The 21,904-nt window shown below is 39.7% G+C and overlaps 1 protein-coding gene across 1 annotated transcript in view; it reads left to right on the forward strand.

The window, feature by feature from the left end:
- casr (calcium-sensing receptor) overlaps window positions 1-21,904 on the forward strand; it is a 36,413-nt gene that overhangs the window by 1,260 nt on the left and 13,249 nt on the right. The window contains exons 2-3 of the mRNA XM_060833098.1: window positions 10,158-10,464; window positions 13,534-14,430. Of these exons, the coding sequence (XP_060689081.1) occupies window positions 10,158-10,464; window positions 13,534-14,430 (1,204 nt within the window). The remainder of the gene's footprint in view (window positions 1-10,157; window positions 10,465-13,533; window positions 14,431-21,904) is intronic.

Genomic DNA, 21,904 nt, shown 5'->3' on the forward strand with positions numbered 1-21,904 from the left:
ATAAAATTCATATTTCACAACTCTTTCTGAGACACTTAATACAAATTTTAACTGATTTATGGCATTTCACATAGATTACATTGTCTTACGGAATATTTCATTGTGATGCATGAAAAGGTATGGAGTTTTTGTTACACAAATATTAAGCTACATTTAGATATACTAATCAATATAATTTGTAAAGTCCACATTGGATTACATTGTGCTTTATTAAGATTAAAGAAAGAACATTATATAAAAGTGCCTTTCATACTCTCAGGGTGTTCAAAAGTGCTTCACCACCAATAAACTATTTGAAATATAATTTTATTTGCAACTTGGCTAAAAGTGATTATAGGTTTTCATATGTCATTGTCCATTAAAGAGCAGAGATGGATGGCCCAATAATAATATTTTGTTCAACAAAACATTTGCACTAATTATAAAATAATGCTTTAGTATCGTTGCACTATGAGACATCTTGTTGAACAATGTTAAGGTTAATTAGGATGTAATGATTATGTGATAGCACATAATCATTACACTTTAGTAACAAAATTAAAATAGTCTTTTGTAATATATCACAATATAACAAGAATGGGTGGTGTGTATGGAATGAGCTGCCAAAGGAAGTGGTGGAGGCTGGTACAATTGCAACATTTAAAAGGCATTTGGATGGGTACATGGATAGGAAGGGTTTGGAAGGATATGGAGTGGGTGCTGGCAAGTGGGACTAGATTAGGTTTGGATATCTGGTCAGCATGGACGAGTTGGACCAAATGGTCTGTTTCCATGCTGTACATCTCCGTGACTCTAAGAATAATAAAAAACACTTGAGATCTTACTGAGTGTTAGTGTAAGCTGGTAATATTATCATTCCCAGCTCCCTGATGAACTTGGTTCATTGAGATATTGCTGAGTTTTTCTATTCTTAGCTAAGCTAGAATTAAGAGAAAGTAAGGACTTCAAATGCTGGAAATCAGTCAAGAAGCGTGGTGCTGGAAAAGGACAGCCGGTCAGGCAGTATCTGAGGAGCAAGAGAGTCGACGAGCTCTTCATCAGGAATTCCTTGAATGCTGCCTTACCGGCTGTGCTTTTCCAGCACTTAAGCTAGAACTGAAGTCTGATAGAGCATCACAATTTCTAAGATCTAATTGCTGTTCACAGAAATGTGGACTAAGGCCTCATTAGCTAGCCAACAATAACAGCTTGTATTCATACAGCTATTTGACAAAAGTAAAACATCTGAATGTGCTCCTCAGGAGCATTATGAAACAAAGTTTGGGAACAGGTCATTTCAAGCTTGGTTAGAGAAGTTTTAGGATGCATCTTAAAGGAAAAGAGATAGAGAAGTGAACAGATTTATAAAGGGGATTCCAGAATTTATGGGTAAAAAAATGAGGTCTGCAGATGCTGGAGATCACAGTTGAAAATGTGTTGCTGGTTAAAGCACAGCAGGTCAGGCAGCATCCAAGGAACAGGAAATTCGACGTTTCGGGCATAAGCCCTTATGCCCGAAACGTCGAATTTCCTATTCCTTGGATGCTGCCTGACCTGCTGTGCTTTAACCAGCAACACATTTTCAACACATTCCAGAATTTATGGCCTACACAGCTGAAAGTATAGCCACCAATGGTAGAGTAATGACAAATAGAGGTGAAAAAGAGGTCAGTATTAGAGGGGTGTTGGGAGACTGAAGGAAATTAAAGAATTAGGGAGGGAATGAGGCTCTGGAGGATGTTAGAAACAGATAATAATTTTAAAACATGAGGAAGCCAATGTATGTCGATAAACATGGGATGCTGGGTGAAATGAACCTGTTGTAAGCTATTGTAAGAGCAATAGAGACATGGTGAAATTAATCATATTTGCTATTTGTGCATTATCAGTATCACAGGCAGATATCAGAATCACACCGCACAGCCTGGACTACATGATTGACTTATATTGTGATTGATTTAATTTGCATTCAGTTATGCAGTAAGTTACTGAATTGTCATTGAGCCTCAATGTGAATTTTGGTGTACTTACTGAGATGTAATAATATATTAGCTTCTGATTGAGTTACATTGGGATCTATGAAATTGTCATTTCCTAACAATGTGAGTGATTGAAATCTCATTGATGCCACAAGTACTGTTATCGCATTACAGAAAACTGTAAAATATTGAATCTCATTGCTTTATGCTGACATTTTATTAGATTACAGTAATGTTGGGAATATCCTTGGGAATCCTCTGACTCTGCCACTGGAACTTTGCTAATTTTAGAGACATAAGTCCTGGAAAATTGCCAGCATATGTTACTGGAGGTGCACTATAAAGTAATGATTTGGAGATGCCGGTGTTGGACTGGGGTGTACAAAGTTAAAAATCACACAACACCAGGTTATAGTCCAACAGGTTTAATTGGAAGCACACTAGCTTTCGGAGCGATGCTCCTTCATCAGGTGATTGTCCTATCACCTGATGAAGGAGCGTCGCTCCGAAAGCTTGTGTGCTTCCAATTAAACCTGTTGGACTATAACCTGGTGTTGTGTGACTTTTAACTTTATAAAGTAATGAGTTGCATGATTAGTTTGTATCAAATTACAATACAAGTTATTGAATTACACTCTCTTTAATTGAATGCTGATTCAGATCACTAAAACTAATTGATTTCTCAATAATTTAGTTTATGAGCATTGAATCCTTACTGAGCTCTCCTTCGGTTGCAGATTGAATTCTTACTGAGTTGGAATTTGAATTAACATAGTTTCAAAAAGTTTTAGTATGAGTTGTTGAGTGCTCAAGTGGATTACACTTTATTTAATCCTCAATTGGTTATACTGTGTATTGATGATCTAACATTGCACTATATTGAATTATTATGAGTTTGGAGTGAGCTGTATATACGTTACTAAGTGTTCATTCAGGTATATTGTACTCTAGTGAAATTTTATTACAATATACTGTGATTTACTATAAATTAGCAATATTGCATAGTAATACTGTGAATTCAATGACTTTCTTATGATTAATGAAGATTTCGATCATTGCCAGAAAGAGCAGATTCTGATTGATGAGCTAGTTGATCTTTTTTGAGAGAAGTGGGTTTTGTATAATCTGGTGGAAGTATATTGAGATTTCTCAAAAGCTTTTGATAATTTTCCACATAAAATTTACCACATTTGGGACAGCACGATGGCTCAGTGGTTAGCACTGCTGCCTCACAGTGCCAGAGGCCCTGGTTCGATTCCAACCTCGGGTGACTGTGTGGAGTTTGCACATACTCCCCGTGTCTGCGTTGGTTTTCTCCCACAGTCTAAAGATGTGCAAGTAGGGTGAATTGGCCATTTAAATTGTCCATAGTGTTGGGTGCATTAATCAAGAGTAAGTGTAAAGAAATGGGTCTGGGGGGGGGTACTCTTCAGAGGATCAGAGTGGACTTGTTAGGCCGAAGGGCCTTTTTCCACACTGTAGGTAATCTAATGAAAGGCTATTACACAGCTTAATGCAATTGATATTTTTTGTAAAACCTCAAGTTGGATAATGACCCATCTGAAAGAGAGAAAAACAGAGGATATTAGTTAGGGGAGTGATGTTGAACTAGGAAAATGAACAGTGAACAGAGTATCCCAAACATCTGTGATTTCCCATTTACTGTTTCTGATCTAAATACATTTTCTGGATTTACAAAATTATTGAATGACTTAATTCCTAAGTGAGTTACAAACATAAAGAAGCTCATTGCTAATGTCAACTCACAGGATGGAACATCCAACCACTTGTTTGGTTTTGCTATAGCCTTGTTTGGTTTTGCTATAGCCTTGTTTGGATTCCAAGGGTTTCACCAGTCCATTAAAACAGCAACACCTGCTCTGGCTAAGGATGATGTAGGAGTCAAGTATCTTTATTATTATTCATTTTCTTATAAATAGCACCACTCACAGATGAAACTTGAAGTGAACATGTTGGTGATACTGCCCACCAGCAAGACAACAATGTAGACAAAAAAAACTGCATATGCTAGAATCCAAAGTAGACAGGCAGAAAGCTGGAAGAACACAGCCAGCTAGGCAGCATCAGAAGGTAGAGAAGTCAATGTTTCGGGTGCAACTATTCTTCAGGACTAGGGGTGGGTGTAAAGGGAGCTGCAGATAAAGGGGGTGGTGGGGCAGGATGGTGGAGTGGGGATAGGTGAAGATAAGCAGAGGGTTGGTCAATGGGAGGAAGGAATCTGGTTGGTGGCAGGGAGGAGTGAAGGGTTGGGGACGGGCTGGGAAGGGAGGTTATTTGAAATTGGAGAACTCAGTGTTGAGTTCTCCAAGCTGTAAGCTGCCCAGGCTGAATTTGAAGTGTTGCTTGAAATCCCCTTCCCACTCCCTTTCCAACATGATCGTCCTTGGCTGCCCTCCTTTGCCATAACAAACCAAACTGCAAATTGGAGGAACAACACCAACTGGATTCATTCCTCCCATTGACCAACCAGGTCATATCCTCTACCTGTCTTCAACTAACCCCACTCCACCACACCACCTCTGCTACCCCTTTTATCTGCAGCTCTCTCTACACCCAGCCGCAGTCCTGAAGAAGACTTACACCTGAAATGTCAACTTCTCTATCTCCTGATGCTGCCTGGCTTGCTGTGTTCTTCCAGCTTCCTACCTTTCTACGCCAACAAGACAACAGCACTAAGAAACTTGAAGCCTGTATGAACTTCAGCCAGACTAAGCTTTGCTTTCATAATGGAATTGTAAGGCCAGTGGAATTGGCATAAGATGTAATGTTATCTGTGGTCAAATGTTCTGTGTTAAATTATGTGAGTCTGTGTACTACTGATGCTCATTGTGCTTAACTAGTTATACCTGAGTGCACTCAAAGAAAAGTCAATACATTGTAGAAATTTCTTGGAGTTACAACTGTAGGTATGGAGCAGCCATTAAAGAAAAAAACCTTTGTAAATAAAATTCCTGCACACATAGCAACTGATGTTTCATCTCAGCACAGATCTGAGTTATCAAATCTACAAAGGTTACCGCAAAACCAAACAACTGAATGGAAATCCCATCATGTTAGTTCATTGTGCCCCATTTCCACTGAAATCTTTTACCTTTGTAATTCTCAGTTAAGTTAAATCACAATTAAGTAATTGATCATTTTCTCAGTGCAAGCATTTATTTAAATCAGAAACAGTAAGTGCCATGTGTAATTTATCTAATGCGCTGGGTTTCTTTCATTGCCTTTTTTTTTGTTTAATCCCATCAGGAAATTTCACTATGTTGAGTTTCTGAATCATGGTCAACTGTGTCAATTAGAGGCTCTTCTTCTTTCTTCATAGGTAGCCCTTTGGGAATGGGGATGACATTCTTCCATTGTGGGTCCTGACCTCAATAGTGGATCCACACAGTCTGTTGTCATGGGGCAGATCGTACGAGCTGGGAGGGTGGGACGTTGAGAATGTTTAAAACTGGTTAGCCCATTTTCACTTAGCTTGTGCATGAGACTGTTAGGGGCAATCAAAATTCTCTGCACCTTTGCAGGTGTTTCTTCTACAGTTTCGATGGTATTAAGGAAAAGATTTCCATGAGCTGGTGGGGATGTTGCAACTTTATGGTAATTTTGAGGACATTCTGTCTGAGTAGAGAGCTGTGTTTGGGATAATGTGGCTTACCCGATTGGCCATAACCAATGCCTCTATGTTGGCCTGAGAGAAGACATTTATATGGAGCACCTATCCTGCTCTTGAATTTGTAGGATTTTGCAGAGACATCTCTGATGTTATTTCTCCAATGGCTTGAGGTATCTGCTAAACAATGTCCATTGCACCAATGCATACAAGAGGACAGGTAACCCGACAGCCCTGTAGAACATGTGCTTAGTGCCATGTTTGAGGTTTGAGGTCTTGGTTAACAAATACTGGTCCTCAGATGGCCAAAGACTGTGCTAGGAGAAGGTGAGGACTGCAGATGCTGGAGTACCAGAGTTGAAGAATGTCGTGCTGGAAAAACACAGCAGGCCAGGCAGCATCCGAGGTGCATGAGAATCGCCATTTTGGGCATAATCCCTTCTTCCTGAGTAGGTTGATAGAGGACCTTTGTCTTCTAGATATTTAACCTGAGGCCCACTCTTCCTAAATACTTCCAAGAGTTTATTGATGCTGAATGGGAGTTCAGCCTTTGCATGTGTCATCTACTCACTATGTCTCAATGATGGAAGTTGGGTGATCTTGGTTCTAGATTTAAATTTCCCATAATTCTGTAGCTTAGCTCCATTTTGTGGATGTGGGGTGAAGTGTTGTGGTGAGGAAGATAGAAATGAGCATTGCTACAATGATGCAGCCATGCTTGAACCCAACTTGCACACTTATTGGATCTGTTTCATGTTTTCATGGAGCAAGTGGAGAATGGTGACAAATTTCTGCAAACAGACAAATTTCTCCCACATAACAGCGTTGAAGACCTTTGTGAGATCAAAGGGTCCATGTATAAATATTGCCGCTGCTCTCTACATTTTGCCCAGCTTGCTGTGAAGATCATGGCTCCTGTGCCTCTTGATGGACAGAGTCTGCATTCTGACTCTGTTACGAGCTCTTCAGCCATGGTGGGGAAGATACAATTGAAGGAGATTCATGCCATTAACTTCACTGTAACTACAGCCCTCTGTAGTTATCACAATCAGTCAATTCCTTTCTTGAAGCTACTCACAATTACTGCCACTCTGAAGTCTGCTAGTGTGCTCTCCTCCTTTCAGGTGAGGGGAATGATTCACATTGTCATGCAGAGGATCTTCTCCACTGTTTGGCTGCACTGGTGGCTTCATTGGTTCTTAACTGTTCGATGGCCTTTCCAACTTCATGTCAAATAGTTGTTCTGCTGAAACATTGGGTAGTTAGAAGCGGTGGGATGTGGTTGAAGACACTCACGTTGAGGACTGAGTCCTGGTTGAGGAGATCCTCAAAGCACTACTTCCAATGTGTGCTTACTGCCTATCTGTCCTTTGTAAAAGTTATTCCATTCTTCGTTCTCAGAACAGAGTGTGATGTGAGTTTGTGTCTTGATTGTGCTGATGAATACATACATGTCACAGTTGTCTGTGAATTACTGTATGTCCTGCTCTATTTCCACCCATCGTTTATACTTTAAGTCAGAAGTTTACAGTAGACCTTAGCTTTCATTTGTCTGTAGACCTGATTTTTTACCCTTGAAGTTTGATGGTGCTTCTAGTTCAGGAAAGCCTTGTACTTGGAGTTTTTTTAGCTCTTGGATTTCCTGATCATTCTCATCAAACCAATTTCCTGGTGAGGAAATCAAAGGCATCTGTGCCAGTGCTGCTTGTAATGTATTTAAGGACAAGCCAAGTGTTGGGAACATTCTATGGTTCTGTTCATTGAGTGGCATCAGGTTGTCAGTGAGACATTAACTGAATAGGTCTTCCTTTGCAAAAAAACTTGAGTCCATCATCACAGAATGTCCTGAGGTAGTGTTCTGTGTTTTTGGGCCAATCTATTGTAGATTGTAGTCATGTTTAGGTATTGGATGGTCCAAAAGTCTTCAACTTATATCCAGGTGATGTTAACATCCTTGTGATCCCTCATTTGGAAGATGATGTAAAGAGTGTGGTGCTGGAAAAGCACAGCAGGTCAAGCAGCATCCAAGGAGCAGTAAAATCAATGTTTCGGGCAAAAGCCTTTCACCTGCTGTGCTTTTCCAGCACCACACTCTCGACTCTAATCTCCAGCATCTGCAGTCCTCACTTTCTCCTGGAAGATGAAGTAGTCAAGCAGGTGCTAATGGGTGGAGCAAGTGTTGCCATGACATTTTATATTTGTTTCTATGACAGTACTTGTCAAAACAATGACTTCTGAAGAATCTGAATTCATAGTTCTCCCCATAAATCATCTAATGAATTGAATACTAACCTTCAGTCATATTCTTTTCCATTCCCAGTTTTTCCTCTGACTTCCACAACTTTGAATTTCACTAATTTTGTTTTCTGTAGGACTTTGTGGAATGTCTTTGTGGAGTTGTAGAACCTTCCCCTGGGAAAGCCATTTCCTCAAAAAGGCTGGCCAGGCTGGACAGGCAAGATTCTCTCCGCTAAATCCATATTAATTATTGCTTACTATCTTATTACTGTATACTCCTAATGGCTTATTCCCAGGAATTGAATCCACCTCTTCAACTTTAGAAATTAGACTCCTGGGTCCATAATTTTATTCTTATATAGGTATAACCCTGCTGGCCAAGTCATCTTTGCTGCCACCTGGTGAAGTTGCACGCAGAATGCTATTAGGGAGGGAGTTCTAGGATTTGACTCAGTAATGATGAAGAAACAAAAATAAGAGTCCAGGTCAGTAGAGTGTGTGGCTAGAAGGGGATATGAAGGAGTGGTTCCCATGTATATGGTACTTGTGTCCTTCTCAATGGCAGAAGTTGTGGGTTTGGAAGGTGCTGTTGAAATAGTTGTCCGTGCCTGTTTTTCTTCTATTTTGGGAAACACATTAATTTCGAATCTACTGGTACTTTCTTAGATTCAAATGACACTCTCATCATGATTGGTATTGTTTCAATAATACCTATAGAGTTTTTCATCATGCTGGAAAAAGTGTCCATGGATTGGTATTTGAAATCCCTTTCAGCCTGTCCAGGGTTTTTATCTCATTTATATTGAAATATTTGAAACCTAGCCATGAATTATTCATGTGGAAATGTCTTTTTGTGCAAGCGATACTTGAGAGAATAAAATGAGAAGTGGCATGTGGTTACAGTTAACTCCTTAGGGTGGAGATGGAGCTCCCTCGCGAAAACTGTCGTTATTTGCTGAAGACAGTAGGTGTGGAGTGAACAGTAAAAAGAGACTATTATTGATAATGGTTGCGATGTAAAAGTTTCCAGTCACAACCAAAGCAATTTAATTCGCAACATTTTTTCATTTTAAATTTTCCCATCCTTGAATCATTACATTTTGTTAACTTATTGCAAAATCAGTCTTAACCATAATTAGTCAGACCCATTTCAGCAATGAGTAAATAAAAGTAATTTGTATTAACTACAATTAATTAATTAGTTAATAATGAGAATGGGGAGGATGTTGTGAAACTTGAAAGCATTCAGAAAAGATTTACAAGGATGTTGCCAGGGTTGGAGGACTTGAGCTATAGAGTGAGGTTAAATAAGCTGGGGCAGTTTTCCCTGGGGCATCGGAGGCTGAGGGGTGACCTATGGAGGTTGATAAAATCATGAAGGGCATGGATAGGATAAATAGACAAGGTCTTTTCTCTCAGGTGGGGAGTCCACAACTTGAGGGCATTGGTTTAGAATGAGAGGGGAAAGATATGAAAGGGACCTAAGGGGCAACGTTTTCACACAGATGGTGGTGTGTGGATGGAATGAGCTCCCAGAGCTGGTACAATTACAGCATTTAAAAGGCATCTGGACAGCTATATGAATAGAAATAGTTTAGAGAGATATGGGCCAAGTGCTGGCAAGTGGGACTAGGTTAGGTTAGGATATCTGATCAGCATAGACGGGTTGGACTGATGGGTCTGTTTCCGTGCTGTACATCTTTACGATTCTATGAAAGTTGCATCTGGAAACTGTCTCTTGTGGTTTAGTGTGCATCAAAGGTAGGAGCATGTGGGTTCAAGTTCCACCTCAAAATGCTGTGCAAACAATATGTTCAGTGCATTCCTAAGTACAGGGACTACAATGTCAGAAGTACCATCGTTTGGATCAGGCTTTAAACTAAGGCCACAACTGCTTTCACACATGGACTTAAACGATTGCATGACACTACTCTGGAGAAGAACAGGAGAATGTTACTAAAAATAATGGATTATCTAGATTTTATTATATTGCTGTCTGTAGAATCTTACAATATACAATTTGGCAACTGTGTTTCCTACGTTATAACAGCAAATGCACCTCATTGGTAGTAAAGCACTTCAGGAAGTCTTCAGGATGTGAAAAACACACAAAAAAGCAACCTTTCTTTTTTCTTTTCTGTTAAAAAATGCTAGTCATTAAGCTGTAAACAATTCCATTAAGAAAACTATTTTTGCAATGGGTTTGTATTGTGGCTGAGGCATCTCTCCTTGTGTCCATCTTGATTACAGACTGATCAATGGAAAGGCCACAGTTAGACTGGTTGAAAAGGTGGATAAGAATATCATAACTACGTCTCAATTATCATTGGCAGGTACAACTTCAGAGGATTCCGGTGGTTGCAGGCAATGATATTTGCAATTGAGGAAATCAACAATAGTATGAAATTTCTACCAAATATCACTCTCGGATACAGGATATTTGATACGTGCAACACTGTGTCCAAAGGCCTGGAAGCAACTCTAAGTTTTGTAGCCCAGAATAAAATTGACTCACTGAACTTGGATGAGTTTTGTAACTGCTCTGATCACATCCCATCGACAATAGCAGTTGTGGGGGCAACGGGATCTGGAATTTCGACTGCAGTCGCCAATCTGCTGGGGTTGTTTCACATTCCACAGGTCAGTGCACTTAGTGACAATGAACAAGGTTGTGAGTGTGTGTACACTGTGGAGAACAAGTGTTTCTGGAACCAGTGTATGTATGTGTGTTTGTGAAGGAGACCACATGTAGCTGTAGACAAACAGCCAGCTCTTTGTGAATACCACATTTTAACAACTGTCTAGTCAAATTTAAGTTCAATCTTTTGTCTTACATGTAAAAACATAACAGATTAGAAGACGTTTTGCGTTAATATCAACATTCTTTCATGAGTGATTAGTAGTGACATCGATTTTTAAACTTTAAGCTCATATTCTTTTTATGAAAATACATACTGGACTTCATTTTGCAGCAGGGTTTTGAAATAAATAATCAGTAAAAGCCATTGAAGTAAATATAGAATTGGATTTGCTGGGTTGAATGGTTTCATTTCTTGGCCAACTTGTTAGACAATTCATTGGTCTGACAGAATAGCTAGATGTAATTGTTCAGTGAATTCCTTTAACAAAGAATGTAGTTCAGCTACCTGCATAATCTAAAATGAAATGGAACTGATGATATTGTTTAACTGCTTCCCTCCTTAGCTAGAGGCCTTAATATTCCCTCTGAGCTGTTTTCACTAACAGGAAAAGCCACTATAATCCAGTATGAAACCAATACAAAACTGGTATAGGATCTACTGGGGTTCAGTAGTTTTGAACTGGTTGGATCTGGATTTGTACTGGAGGCAACCACAATAGTGGTCCTTCTATTGGTCAGAAATCAGACACCTCTAGTTTTCATGACTTTTCAGCACAGACTCAGATTACTCTCAACAAAACCCCATACTGTCTCTTTATATCATTGTGCACACTCTTATATAAAATTCATTTAAGCATTATCTTCATCATTTTATTTATCTTTTCGCTTATTTTTAGACAGCTCATGCTCCACTCTCACAGACCCCACTCTTCCACTCCCTACTCTCACACCTCCTACTACCCCCCCCCAGCACCTACCCTCAAAGTCTCTGTCTTCACAACTCCTCACCCTCGCAGTTCTTGCATCCCTTGACTCTCCACAATCCTCACCGGCCCCACGCCTCCCTATCATCCTCACAGCCCCTGCACCCTTCATACAGACCCTCAGAGCACCCACCCTGAATCCCCACCAAGACAGCTCCTGCACTCCTCAATTCTCCACCTTGACATGTACTGCTCCTGATTTCCCATGCTCAGAGATCCTGCCCTTCACTCCCTGCAAGAGAGCATAAATTAGAAGGAGTTGTTTTAACTATGGATCAAGCATGGTATATAATGGGTGATTAATTCACTACAATTTGCTTTATACTATTGTGCAAAATTAAAATCACCCTCAGTGATCCCAGAATTCTGTATAGTTTAAAATTCAAGTGCCCATTCTTCTAACATGTGGGATGAATAGTAATAAAACTTTCAGGTCATTTATGATGTCTTCTTGATCATAATTAACAAATCTTAATATCTAGTAGTATTACTAAAATTGATGATTTAGTAACATTCAGATTCCTACACAATTGTTGAAATTCAATAGCACTAATAGCACACTAGATGTAACTTTTACAAGAAGTAGCAACACTTAATCTTATACATATTGATCTAAAGGATAAGATCTTACATTCAGTTTCTTGAAAGTACACTGAACAATTTGAAGCTATTTGAGAGACAAATGAGAACAGGCTTAGCAGTGGCATTTGTAAGTAAGATTTCACACTTTTTGGTATGTAGGTTTTCCTGAATTTCTTCATTGTAACTCCATCTGAGATATCTATTCTCAATATAGTGCACTAGTGAAGTATGATGCAAGTATAAGGTTTTAGCAGTATACATTTTTCTAGTCCATTGAAAGTGTAGCTAATCAAACTGCAGTGATCAACTAAGGTAAGCAGGTCCATTTCACAAAAACAGGCCCATTTCACAAAGACAGGCTAGAAACAACTAACCACCGAAGAGAACCAAAGACATTTGAACATTTGAAATAAAAAGAGAAAATGCTGAAAGTACTCTGCAGCTCTAGCAGCATCAATGGAATGGGAAAACTGGGAGATATGATTCAGGCTGATAACCTTTGATCAGAATATAAAAACTTTTTTTGTAAGATATGAAATTGTAAGATCTAAAATTGGCCAGAATTTGACTGTTAGTGTACAGCAACCCCATGTCAAGAGAAAACTCACATCACCAGCATTAATGAATGGACTTTGGGACTAAGAAATTGTGTAGCCTTAGATGTGACACATTTGCTACAGGATGCGGGAAAGTGTATGTTCAGAAGAATTGGGGACATCTGTTCTTAGTGTCAATGGATCAGTGTAAATAAGGTGATAATATTTCTTCACTTGTGGAATGTGTGGTAGTACTTCCTTCTCATGCTGGAGGCTGGAAGTGTGCATTTTTCACAGTAAGGTTTCGGACAATTACATTTCTGTTTATATCAGAGACTCTTAAAACTCATACTCAATAGGAAAATAACTTGTGATTTAATAAGTTGAGTGGAATATGCACATAATAGAGCAATCCTGATACATTTTCATGTATACCACACTGAGCAGATTTGAAGTTACTGAAGGGTAACCAGCAGGAAACTTGCCACCAGGATACATGAACACCAGTTGGCCACCAAAAGACATGACCTACTATCACTACTTTCTGTATATACAGGCAAAGAAGGATATTGCTTTGACTCGGATAACACACACATCCTAGGTCAGGCGAAACAAAGACACGCACGAGAATTCTTAGAAGCATAGTATTCTAACCAGAGGTCCATCAATAAACACACCGACTGAGATCCTATCTATCTTCCCTTAAAAAAAAGAACCGAAATGATATCGCCAAGACCTATAAATAGAGAGGCAGGACGTACCACCAGCATTTCACCAGAGACTCTCACTGATGATGTTACCTAGTCATGGTGACGAAATGTCTGAAATCAAACCTCCAAACTCAGTGAGCAAACTTACAGACTTAAGAACTCAAATGTTTGTTGCACAAAGATTTGAGAATTTTGATTTATGACTGCTTAGCTTTTGCACAGGTGACCCTTGCTAACACTTGTTGTTTCTATTGAAGGTCAGCTATGCCTCCTCAAGCAGGCGCTTAAGCAACAAGAACGAATACAAGGCTTTCCTTCGCACAATCCCAAATGATGAGCAACAGGCTACAGCCATGGCTGAGATTATTGAGCATTTTCAGTGGAATTGGGTGGGCACTTTAGCCGCTGATGACGATTATGGGCGTCCAGGGATAGATACATTTCGGGAAGAAGCTGAAGAACGGGATATCTGCATAGATTTCAGTGAGATTATTTCTCAGTACTATACCCAGAAACAGGTGGAACAGCTTGCAGATATCATTCAGAATTCCTCAGCCAGAGTGATTGTTGTCTTCTCAAATGGCCCTGACTTGGAACCACTGATACAAGAGATAGTTCGACGAAACATCACTGGTAGAATTTGGCTGGCAAGTGAAGCATGGGCGAGTTCGTCATTGATAGCCAAACCGGAGTATTTCCATGTTGTTGGTGGAACCATTGGAATTGCACTCCAAGCAGGCCGCATCCCAGGATTCAATGAGTTTTTAAAAAGAGTCCATCCCAGCAGATCGTCTGACAATGGATTTGTCAAGGAATTTTGGGAAGAAACATTTAACTGTTATTTCACTGATGAATCCCTAACACAGCTAAAAAATTCAAAAACACCAACCCATGGATTAGCAACACAGGATGGCAATGTTAAAGTGCAGCATTCCACAAGGACAAGATCAAGACCTCCATGCACCGGAGAAGAGAATATCACGAGTGTGGAAACTCCTTATCTGGATTATACTCACCTACGTATTTCATACAATGTATATGTAGCAGTATATTCAATTGCTCATGCTCTGCAGGACATCTATGACTGCAAACCAGGAAAGGGTATTTTTGCAAATGGATCATGTCCCGATATAAAGAAAGTTGAAGCATGGCAGGTAAAGGAGATGAATTATTGCAAGTATAATCTTAATTGAAACTCTATTCAAAAGCTGAGAGTATGGTGCTGCAAAAGCACAGCAGGTCAGGCAGCATTCAAGGAGCAGGAGAATTGATATTTCAGGCTAAAGCCCATTTCTGATGAAAGGCTTTTGCCCGAAACGTTGATTCTCCTGCTTCTCGGATGCTGCCTGAACTGCTATGCTTTTCCAGCACCACACTCTTGACTCAGATCTCCAGCATCTGCAGTCCTCACTTTTTCTATTCAAAAGCTGCCCAGTGTAAGAATAGTTTGGACATTACAGCTATGAATAATTCTAAACTGCTCATTAGCAGTAGGACCTTAGATAATGAGGAATGGAATGGAAAATGTTTGATCAATCCAGTAAATTTTGTTCTTCCTCACTTCTCATATTTTAATGTGCTATGGGTTCCATGTCAAAACTCCATATCATCCAATATTTAATTCTGATCTGTGTGATCCAAAGGCAACAGTGCTCCACCATGTTTTTGGAATGTGGAAACGTTTGTGCCTGATTACCTCATCTAAATGTAGTTTATATCATCATGTCCTTTTTCTTGGATATCACCAAATGCTTCAACAGCTGTTTGACTCACTGTAGTCAATTTCAAACATCCAGTATACTATGGAAGGTGGAAAGGCTGCATGTAATTTTTCTGAACATTCTCAGTCACCTGAGGAACAATGGAGGAGGATTTGATTGGCTTGATATCCATGCATGGAGATGCAAATGTCTGGATGATACAAAGCTATGTGGGAATGTATGTTATCAGAAAGATGCAAAATGGCTTCAGGACGATTTGGACAGGGTTAATGAATGGGAAAGAACATGGCAGATGTAATATAATGTGAAAAAAATGTGAAGTTATTCCTTTAGTGGAATGTGCAGAGTCTTTCTGAAATGGTGAGAGGTTGGAAAGTGTCAATGTATTAGGTATCCTTGTTGATAAGTTACTGAAGGATAACATGCAAGTGCAGCAAGCTATTAGGAAGGCTAATGGAATGCTTGCCTTTCTTACAAGAGGATTCAAGTCAGTAGTGAAGTTTTCTTCAATTAAGTAGAAGCTTGTTTAGACCACAATTGAGTATTGTATGCAGCTTTGGTCTCCTTATCTCAGGAAATACATTGGGGCAAATTTTCCAGACAGTGGCAATCTCACGCAGCCACTTTGACAGCTGCTGTTGAAAAGCAAGCAAATAAGGTAAGTATAAAGTCTCTTATAGCAGAGTGGCAGTGTCCCTGTCTCTGGGCCACAAGATCCAGGTTCAAGTTCCTGTCATATCATGCCTGTTTGAGATTTTTTTTTCCTGATGAAGGGCTTTAGCCCGAAACGTCGAATTTCCTGTTCCTTGGATGCTGCCTGACCTGCTGCGCTTTAACCAGCAACACATTTTCAGCTCATAACATGCCTGAATGGCTTGATTAAAAATAACTATATGGTAAATGTGATGGTAGGGTACAGGATGGTTTGGGAGATTCGGTGCTCGGTTAGGAGTAGGTTACCAGTTGCAGAGGATAGTAGGCAGGTATGGGCAGGATGCCCTTTGGATGATGACTAGGAAGCCAGGTAAATGTACAGTGTTTAGGGCAGGCTGAGGTAAGCAGGAGGCATCGGTTCTGAGGGGTTTTAGGTCCAGCAATGGGGGCTGTTGGATCAGGTCCAGCATGGGAACGGAAGAGTTGGGTTGGGTCCGGTGGGTTGCAGAGTTGCCTCAGGTCCTTGGGTAGTGTTTGAGTGACATACCCCCTGCGAGTGTTGGGGTCTGGGGAACTAGCTGGGCGCTGATGTTCGTCTGGCACCATAGTCACTCAGGAATTAGACTATATATTCAGTATGAAGTCTCCAGTAGGGGAAATGCCCAGAGGAAAATTAAGTTTCCCAAGCAATTCCTTCCAATTCTGTTACCTTGGAGATTCTGCAGGGGCCCTGTTTGCCCTTTCCCATTTACACTAGAATAACAACTGTCAGCCGGGCTATTATTGTAGAGAGGGAGTGCAATGTAGGTTCACCAGACCTGGTCCCGGGATGGCAGGACTGTCCTATGAAGAGAAAGTGAGGATTGCAGATGCTAGAGATCAGAGTCATGAGTGTAGTGTTGGAAAAGCACAGCAGGTCAGGCAGCAGCCAAGGAACAGGAGAATTGACCTTTCGGGTCAGAGCCATTCGTCAGGGCTTATTAATGAGAACTCATTCCTGATGAAGGGTTTATGCCCGAAACATCAATTCTCCTGCTCCTCGGGTGCTGCCGTACCTGCTGTGCTGTACTCTGTCCTATGAAGAGAGATTGGGTAAACTGGGCCGGTAGTATTTTGAAGAATGAGAAATGATTGCATTGAAACTTATGAAATATTTAAATGGATAGACAGGATATATGCAAGTAAGATGTTTCCCCTGATTATTAAGTCTAGAACCAAGGGGCACATTTTAAAAATAAGGGGGAATACCACTTAGGTCTGGGATGAGGATAAACATTTTTACTCAATGAGTTGTGAACATTTGGAATTCTCTTTCACAGAGAGTTTTGGAAGCTCAGTCTTTGTAAGTATACATAATGTAGACATTGATAAATTTCTGATTACCAATGGGGAAGGGTTAGATAAAAGGGATGGAATGGCTAGACAATTTTGATGAGCTGAATGGCCAAATGCTAATTCTATGTTTCTATGACACAGATAGAATCCTACGAGTCCACAACAACCCCCCGAAGTGTAACCTACCCAGACCCATTCTCCTCCTACTCTACATTTATCCCAAACTAATGCTCCTAACCTACACATTGCAGAACACTATGGGCAATTTTAGCATGGCCAATTCACCTAACCTGCATGTTTTTGCACAGCTTATTATAATCCCCTATGTTTTTTCACATGTCTGTCAAGGTTTACAGTCATTTCCAAACTTTAAGGAGATTTATATTTCCCTTTTGAAGATCAGATAGCAAATTAAGTTTGATCAACTGTATATTGGACAGAAAATCACTGACAACAGATATCCGTCAATCTGTCAGGAGACCATCACATGAACACAGTGATAACAGCAAAGTCTCAGTAAAATCATATATTTCTTCACTCAGAGTAACCTGTATTGTGATTATATGGGCAGCGCCACCTTTATTTCAGGCAATTGGTGTTCTTCTGCCAAGCTATGTTTGTTCATATGTGTTACCTCGTAGTGATGCCCTTAACTTGACAGAAAGATGTTTTGGAAACCTTGCATGATGATGGCCTAATCCAGGGTAATTGTGTCAGTTGTATATTATACCAACATGGTAATGTAGTTTTGCTCTGGAAAGTTCTGAATCAATACGTTGGATTGATTTTGTTCTTTAGCTCATGAACACACCTGTCACATCCAATGAAACTGAGCTCAATGAAAGCACAGACTAGGGATCAATTCTTTGCTTTTCCGGATCTGTAGGTCTCATTTCCTCATTAAGTAATAAATTCACCAACAGAAGTACATGAGCTGCTGCTATTGCATTTTTAAAAAAACCTCAGTTTTACTAATGGTGTCATTATTGGAATGATTAACAAAGTTTACTTAAAATTATTCATTTTGGGATTTTGTTTGCATCAATCCTGTTGTTGCAACATTCAATTGGATTTCTGATGCATTCACAAGAAAATGTTTTTTCTGTGAAATAGGAACTCTACAACTACTTGCTTATGCTTTACTCCTTGTCCATATCTTTTCCTGTACAGCGGACCCCTGATTTGCAAATGTCCAACTTACAAATACTCATACTTACAAATGTGATTTCCTGCAGGGGTGTGATTTTAAAGATCTGACATATAAAGATATGAATGAATATTTTATATTGTCCTGCATTGTGTTATGACTTACATACAAATTGACTTGAGAGCAAACTCCAGAACTGAACTTGTTCACAACCCAGGAATTGCTTGTACCATAAGTTATAAGCAGAATAATCTCTGGTCGGTGCTGCCTTTTGTGTGGTTTGATGCTGGTCTATGTGTTTGGGTTTGTTGAAGAGAAGGCAAAGTCAAGAACTGTCTGCAGGCTTGCATTTCAAATTAATACTATTTATTATACATGAATACTGTTTACCAGTGTACCACAGACATACTAGGCTCTGACTTATAAGTACATTAGATAAAGATAATCTATCTTCTTTCTGTGCACATAGAGTCATAGATGAACAGCACAGAAACAGACCCTTCAGTGCAACTTACCCATGCCGACCAGATATCCCAACCTAATCTTGTCCCACCTGCCAGCATCTGGTCCATATCCATCCAAACCCTTCCTATTCATATACCTATCCAGATGCCTGCCTCTTAAATGTTGCAATTGTACCAGCCTCTGGCAGCTCATTCCATACACGTACCAGCCTCTGTGTGAAAAAGTTACCCCTTAGGTCTCTTTTATATCTTTCCTCTCTCACCCTAAACCCATACCCTCTAGTTCTGGACTCCCCCACCCCAGGGAAAAGGTTTTGTCTATTTATCCTATCCATGCCCCTCATGATTTTATAAACCTTTATGAGGTCACCCCTCAGCCTCTGATGCTCCAGGGAAAAAAGCCCCAGTCTGTTCAACCTCTCCCTATAGCTCAAATTCTCCAACTCTGGCAACATCCTTGTAAATCTCTTCTGAACCCTTTCAAGTTTCACAACATCCTTCTGACAGGAAGGAGACCAGAATTGCACACAATATTTTAAGACTTTCAGTCTAGATTGTTGCACTGGTGTTCTTCTGGTGAATGCAAAGTTTTCTAATTCTGACCACACTGTGGCATTTATACCACCATGACAACTGGTAAGAGTGGCCGTGCCCACTTGCTTTGAATGGGCAATTTCCAGTTTCCCTTCAGCACTTCATTTGATGGCTATTTCCTCAAATGACAGAAAGAATGGCCTCATAACTTTTAGCTCAAATCCAGTGGGGCTTATACAAATTATATATTTCTCTTTAGATTATAGCTAGAACTCTTCTCCTTAGAACCTTCTTTTGCATCTGAAGTTTCCTTCTGAAACTGCATAATTTTAAGACAGTACTTCTACCTCTTTCCACTTTTTGTTTTTTCTTCTCTTTTTTCATCTCCTAAATCATTAGTTTCAGCCTCTTAAATTCTGAACCTTTGGGCCTTTTCCTTCTCTGAATTACTCTTTTTTTCCCTTTCTCCTCTCTCAGACGTTCAAGATTTTCATCACTATCTTGTTTTTTAAATTCTTTTTCTATCTCAAATTGCTTCAACTATTTTCCACATTCAGAACTTCTTGAATTGGAATTGGATCTTTACTAACTCAGGGGATTCACCACTTGGTGTGTCTAGTACTCTTTGCATTTCCATCAGTCCCAAAATTGCTTTGCCAATATTTCAATTACTTCCCTTTTCTTGGCATTGGCAAGTAATTCCATTGCTAATTTGTTTTCCAGTTTTATTAGTTTAGCTTTTATAACTTCTGAATCTAAAGCACTGTCTTAATTTACTGTGGCTAACTTTATCATCAGTTAAGCAGTTCTGAAATTTGTGAGTTGAGAAGTCTTAACCATGCTCATCAGCCGAATCTTTCAGGTGGAAACAATCCTTTTTTGTTCTTTCCCTTAAGGTTTCAAATCTGCTGAGGGTATCTGTTAATCGGCCTCTTTTTCAGGAACTCAATTGGGATTTCTCTCTTTAAGATCATAAGGCCATAAGATGTTGGAGCAAAAATAGGCCGTTCAGCCCATCATGTCTGCTCCACAATTCAGTGAGATCATTTCTGATCTGCTCATCCCCAACTCTACTTTCCTGTCTTTTCCACATAACCTTTGATTCTCCTTACTGATTGAAGATCTATCTCAGCCTTGAATATGCTTAATGACCTAGTCTCAACAGCCCTCAGTGGTAATGAATTGCATAAATTCACAAACCACTGAGAGAAGAAGTTCCTCCTCAGTTCTGTCTTAACTGTGCAACTTCTTATGTTTATGCCCTCTACACTCTCCCACAAGGTGAAATAACGTTTCTGCATCCACCCTGTCAAGTCCCCTAAAAACCTTGTATGTTTCAATAAGATCACTTTTCATTATTCTATATTCCAAGGTGCATAGATGTAATCTATTCAGCCTTTCCTCTTAAGACAGTCCTTCTATACCTTGGATCAATCTAGTGAACCTTCTCTGATCTGTCTCCAGTGCCAGCACAAACAGTCCCCAGGTCGTGAACAGGTTCCATACTTGAATCCGTTCCCAAGTTGATTTGTATGCCATTCGGAACTCAATGCAGGACCATATTAAAGTAGTCATTCATGAGTACAAAGAAACGTTCACATGTCAGATACTTAAATTAAAATTAATACATTCCTGTTATTGCTGCTCCAACATCTTCCCTGTTCGGCTTGCTTCCAATTAACTCTGGCCAGGTCTTCCCTCGTGTCTTTATAGTTACCTTTACTCAATTATAATACTGTTACTTCTGATTCTAGTTCTTTCTCTCAAACTGTAGTGTGAATTGTATTGCATTATGGTGACTGCTCCCTAGGAGTTATTTCATCTTAAGCTCTCTAATCAAGTCTGCCTCATTACACATCACCAAATTCAGAATGAGTTATTCCCCCGTGGGCTCTAACACAAGCCCCTCCCCAAAAAACTACCTTGTACCCATTTTGTGATTTTATCAGTTTACCTGCATATCGAAGTCCCCCATGATCATTGTAATAGTGCCGTTTCTTATATGCCTTTTCTATTTCCTGTTTTATTTTCTTTCCCTAATCCTGACTACAGATAGGAGGCTTGTACATGACTCCCATCAGTGAGATTTTTTCTTTGCTGTTCCTCAACGCTACAGACAAATTCTATACTTTCTGACTCTATATAACTTCTTGCTTTCAATTTCATTTCATTTTGTACTAACAAGGCAACCCCGCTCCCTGCCCATTTGCCTGTCCTTTCCTTATTCTTGGATATTTACTTGCCAGCTCTAAGCCCCTTGCAGCCACTTGTGATTCCCACAAGATCATACCTGCCAATTTCAATCTGTGTTACAATTTCATTTATCTTGTTTCATGTACTGCAGCAATTAAGTACAACACCCTCAGTCCTGCATTGCCTACCCCCTTCTTATATGCTTTGCCTGAAATTAAATTTGAGCTCTTCATGCTCTCTTGTTCTGAAAACTTGAATAGTCTTCCCCTTTTTAACTTTTCCCACTATTTTCCATGCAACTGAACCCAATATTTAGTTTAATGGCATATCATTAGTTACAGGTTGCCATCCTGAAAATGCTCTCTCATCCCAACTCTCAATCTTCTACTTGATTGCCAATCCTCTATCCAAGATAATAAATGATTATGACTCAATACTATCTCCAACACCAGGGGCTCTTATCTTAATAAGGATCCTAATGTGTGGTAACTCATCCAATAGCTCCAGAAAATCATAAATATATTACACCCCCTGCATCCTTTTTATCTATCCTGCTTGTTACCTCCTCAAAGAATTCCCC

This window comes from Hemiscyllium ocellatum, chromosome 12 (assembly GCF_020745735.1).
Source record: "Hemiscyllium ocellatum isolate sHemOce1 chromosome 12, sHemOce1.pat.X.cur, whole genome shotgun sequence".
In the NCBI taxonomy this organism is placed as follows: Eukaryota; Metazoa; Chordata; class Chondrichthyes; order Orectolobiformes; family Hemiscylliidae; genus Hemiscyllium; species Hemiscyllium ocellatum.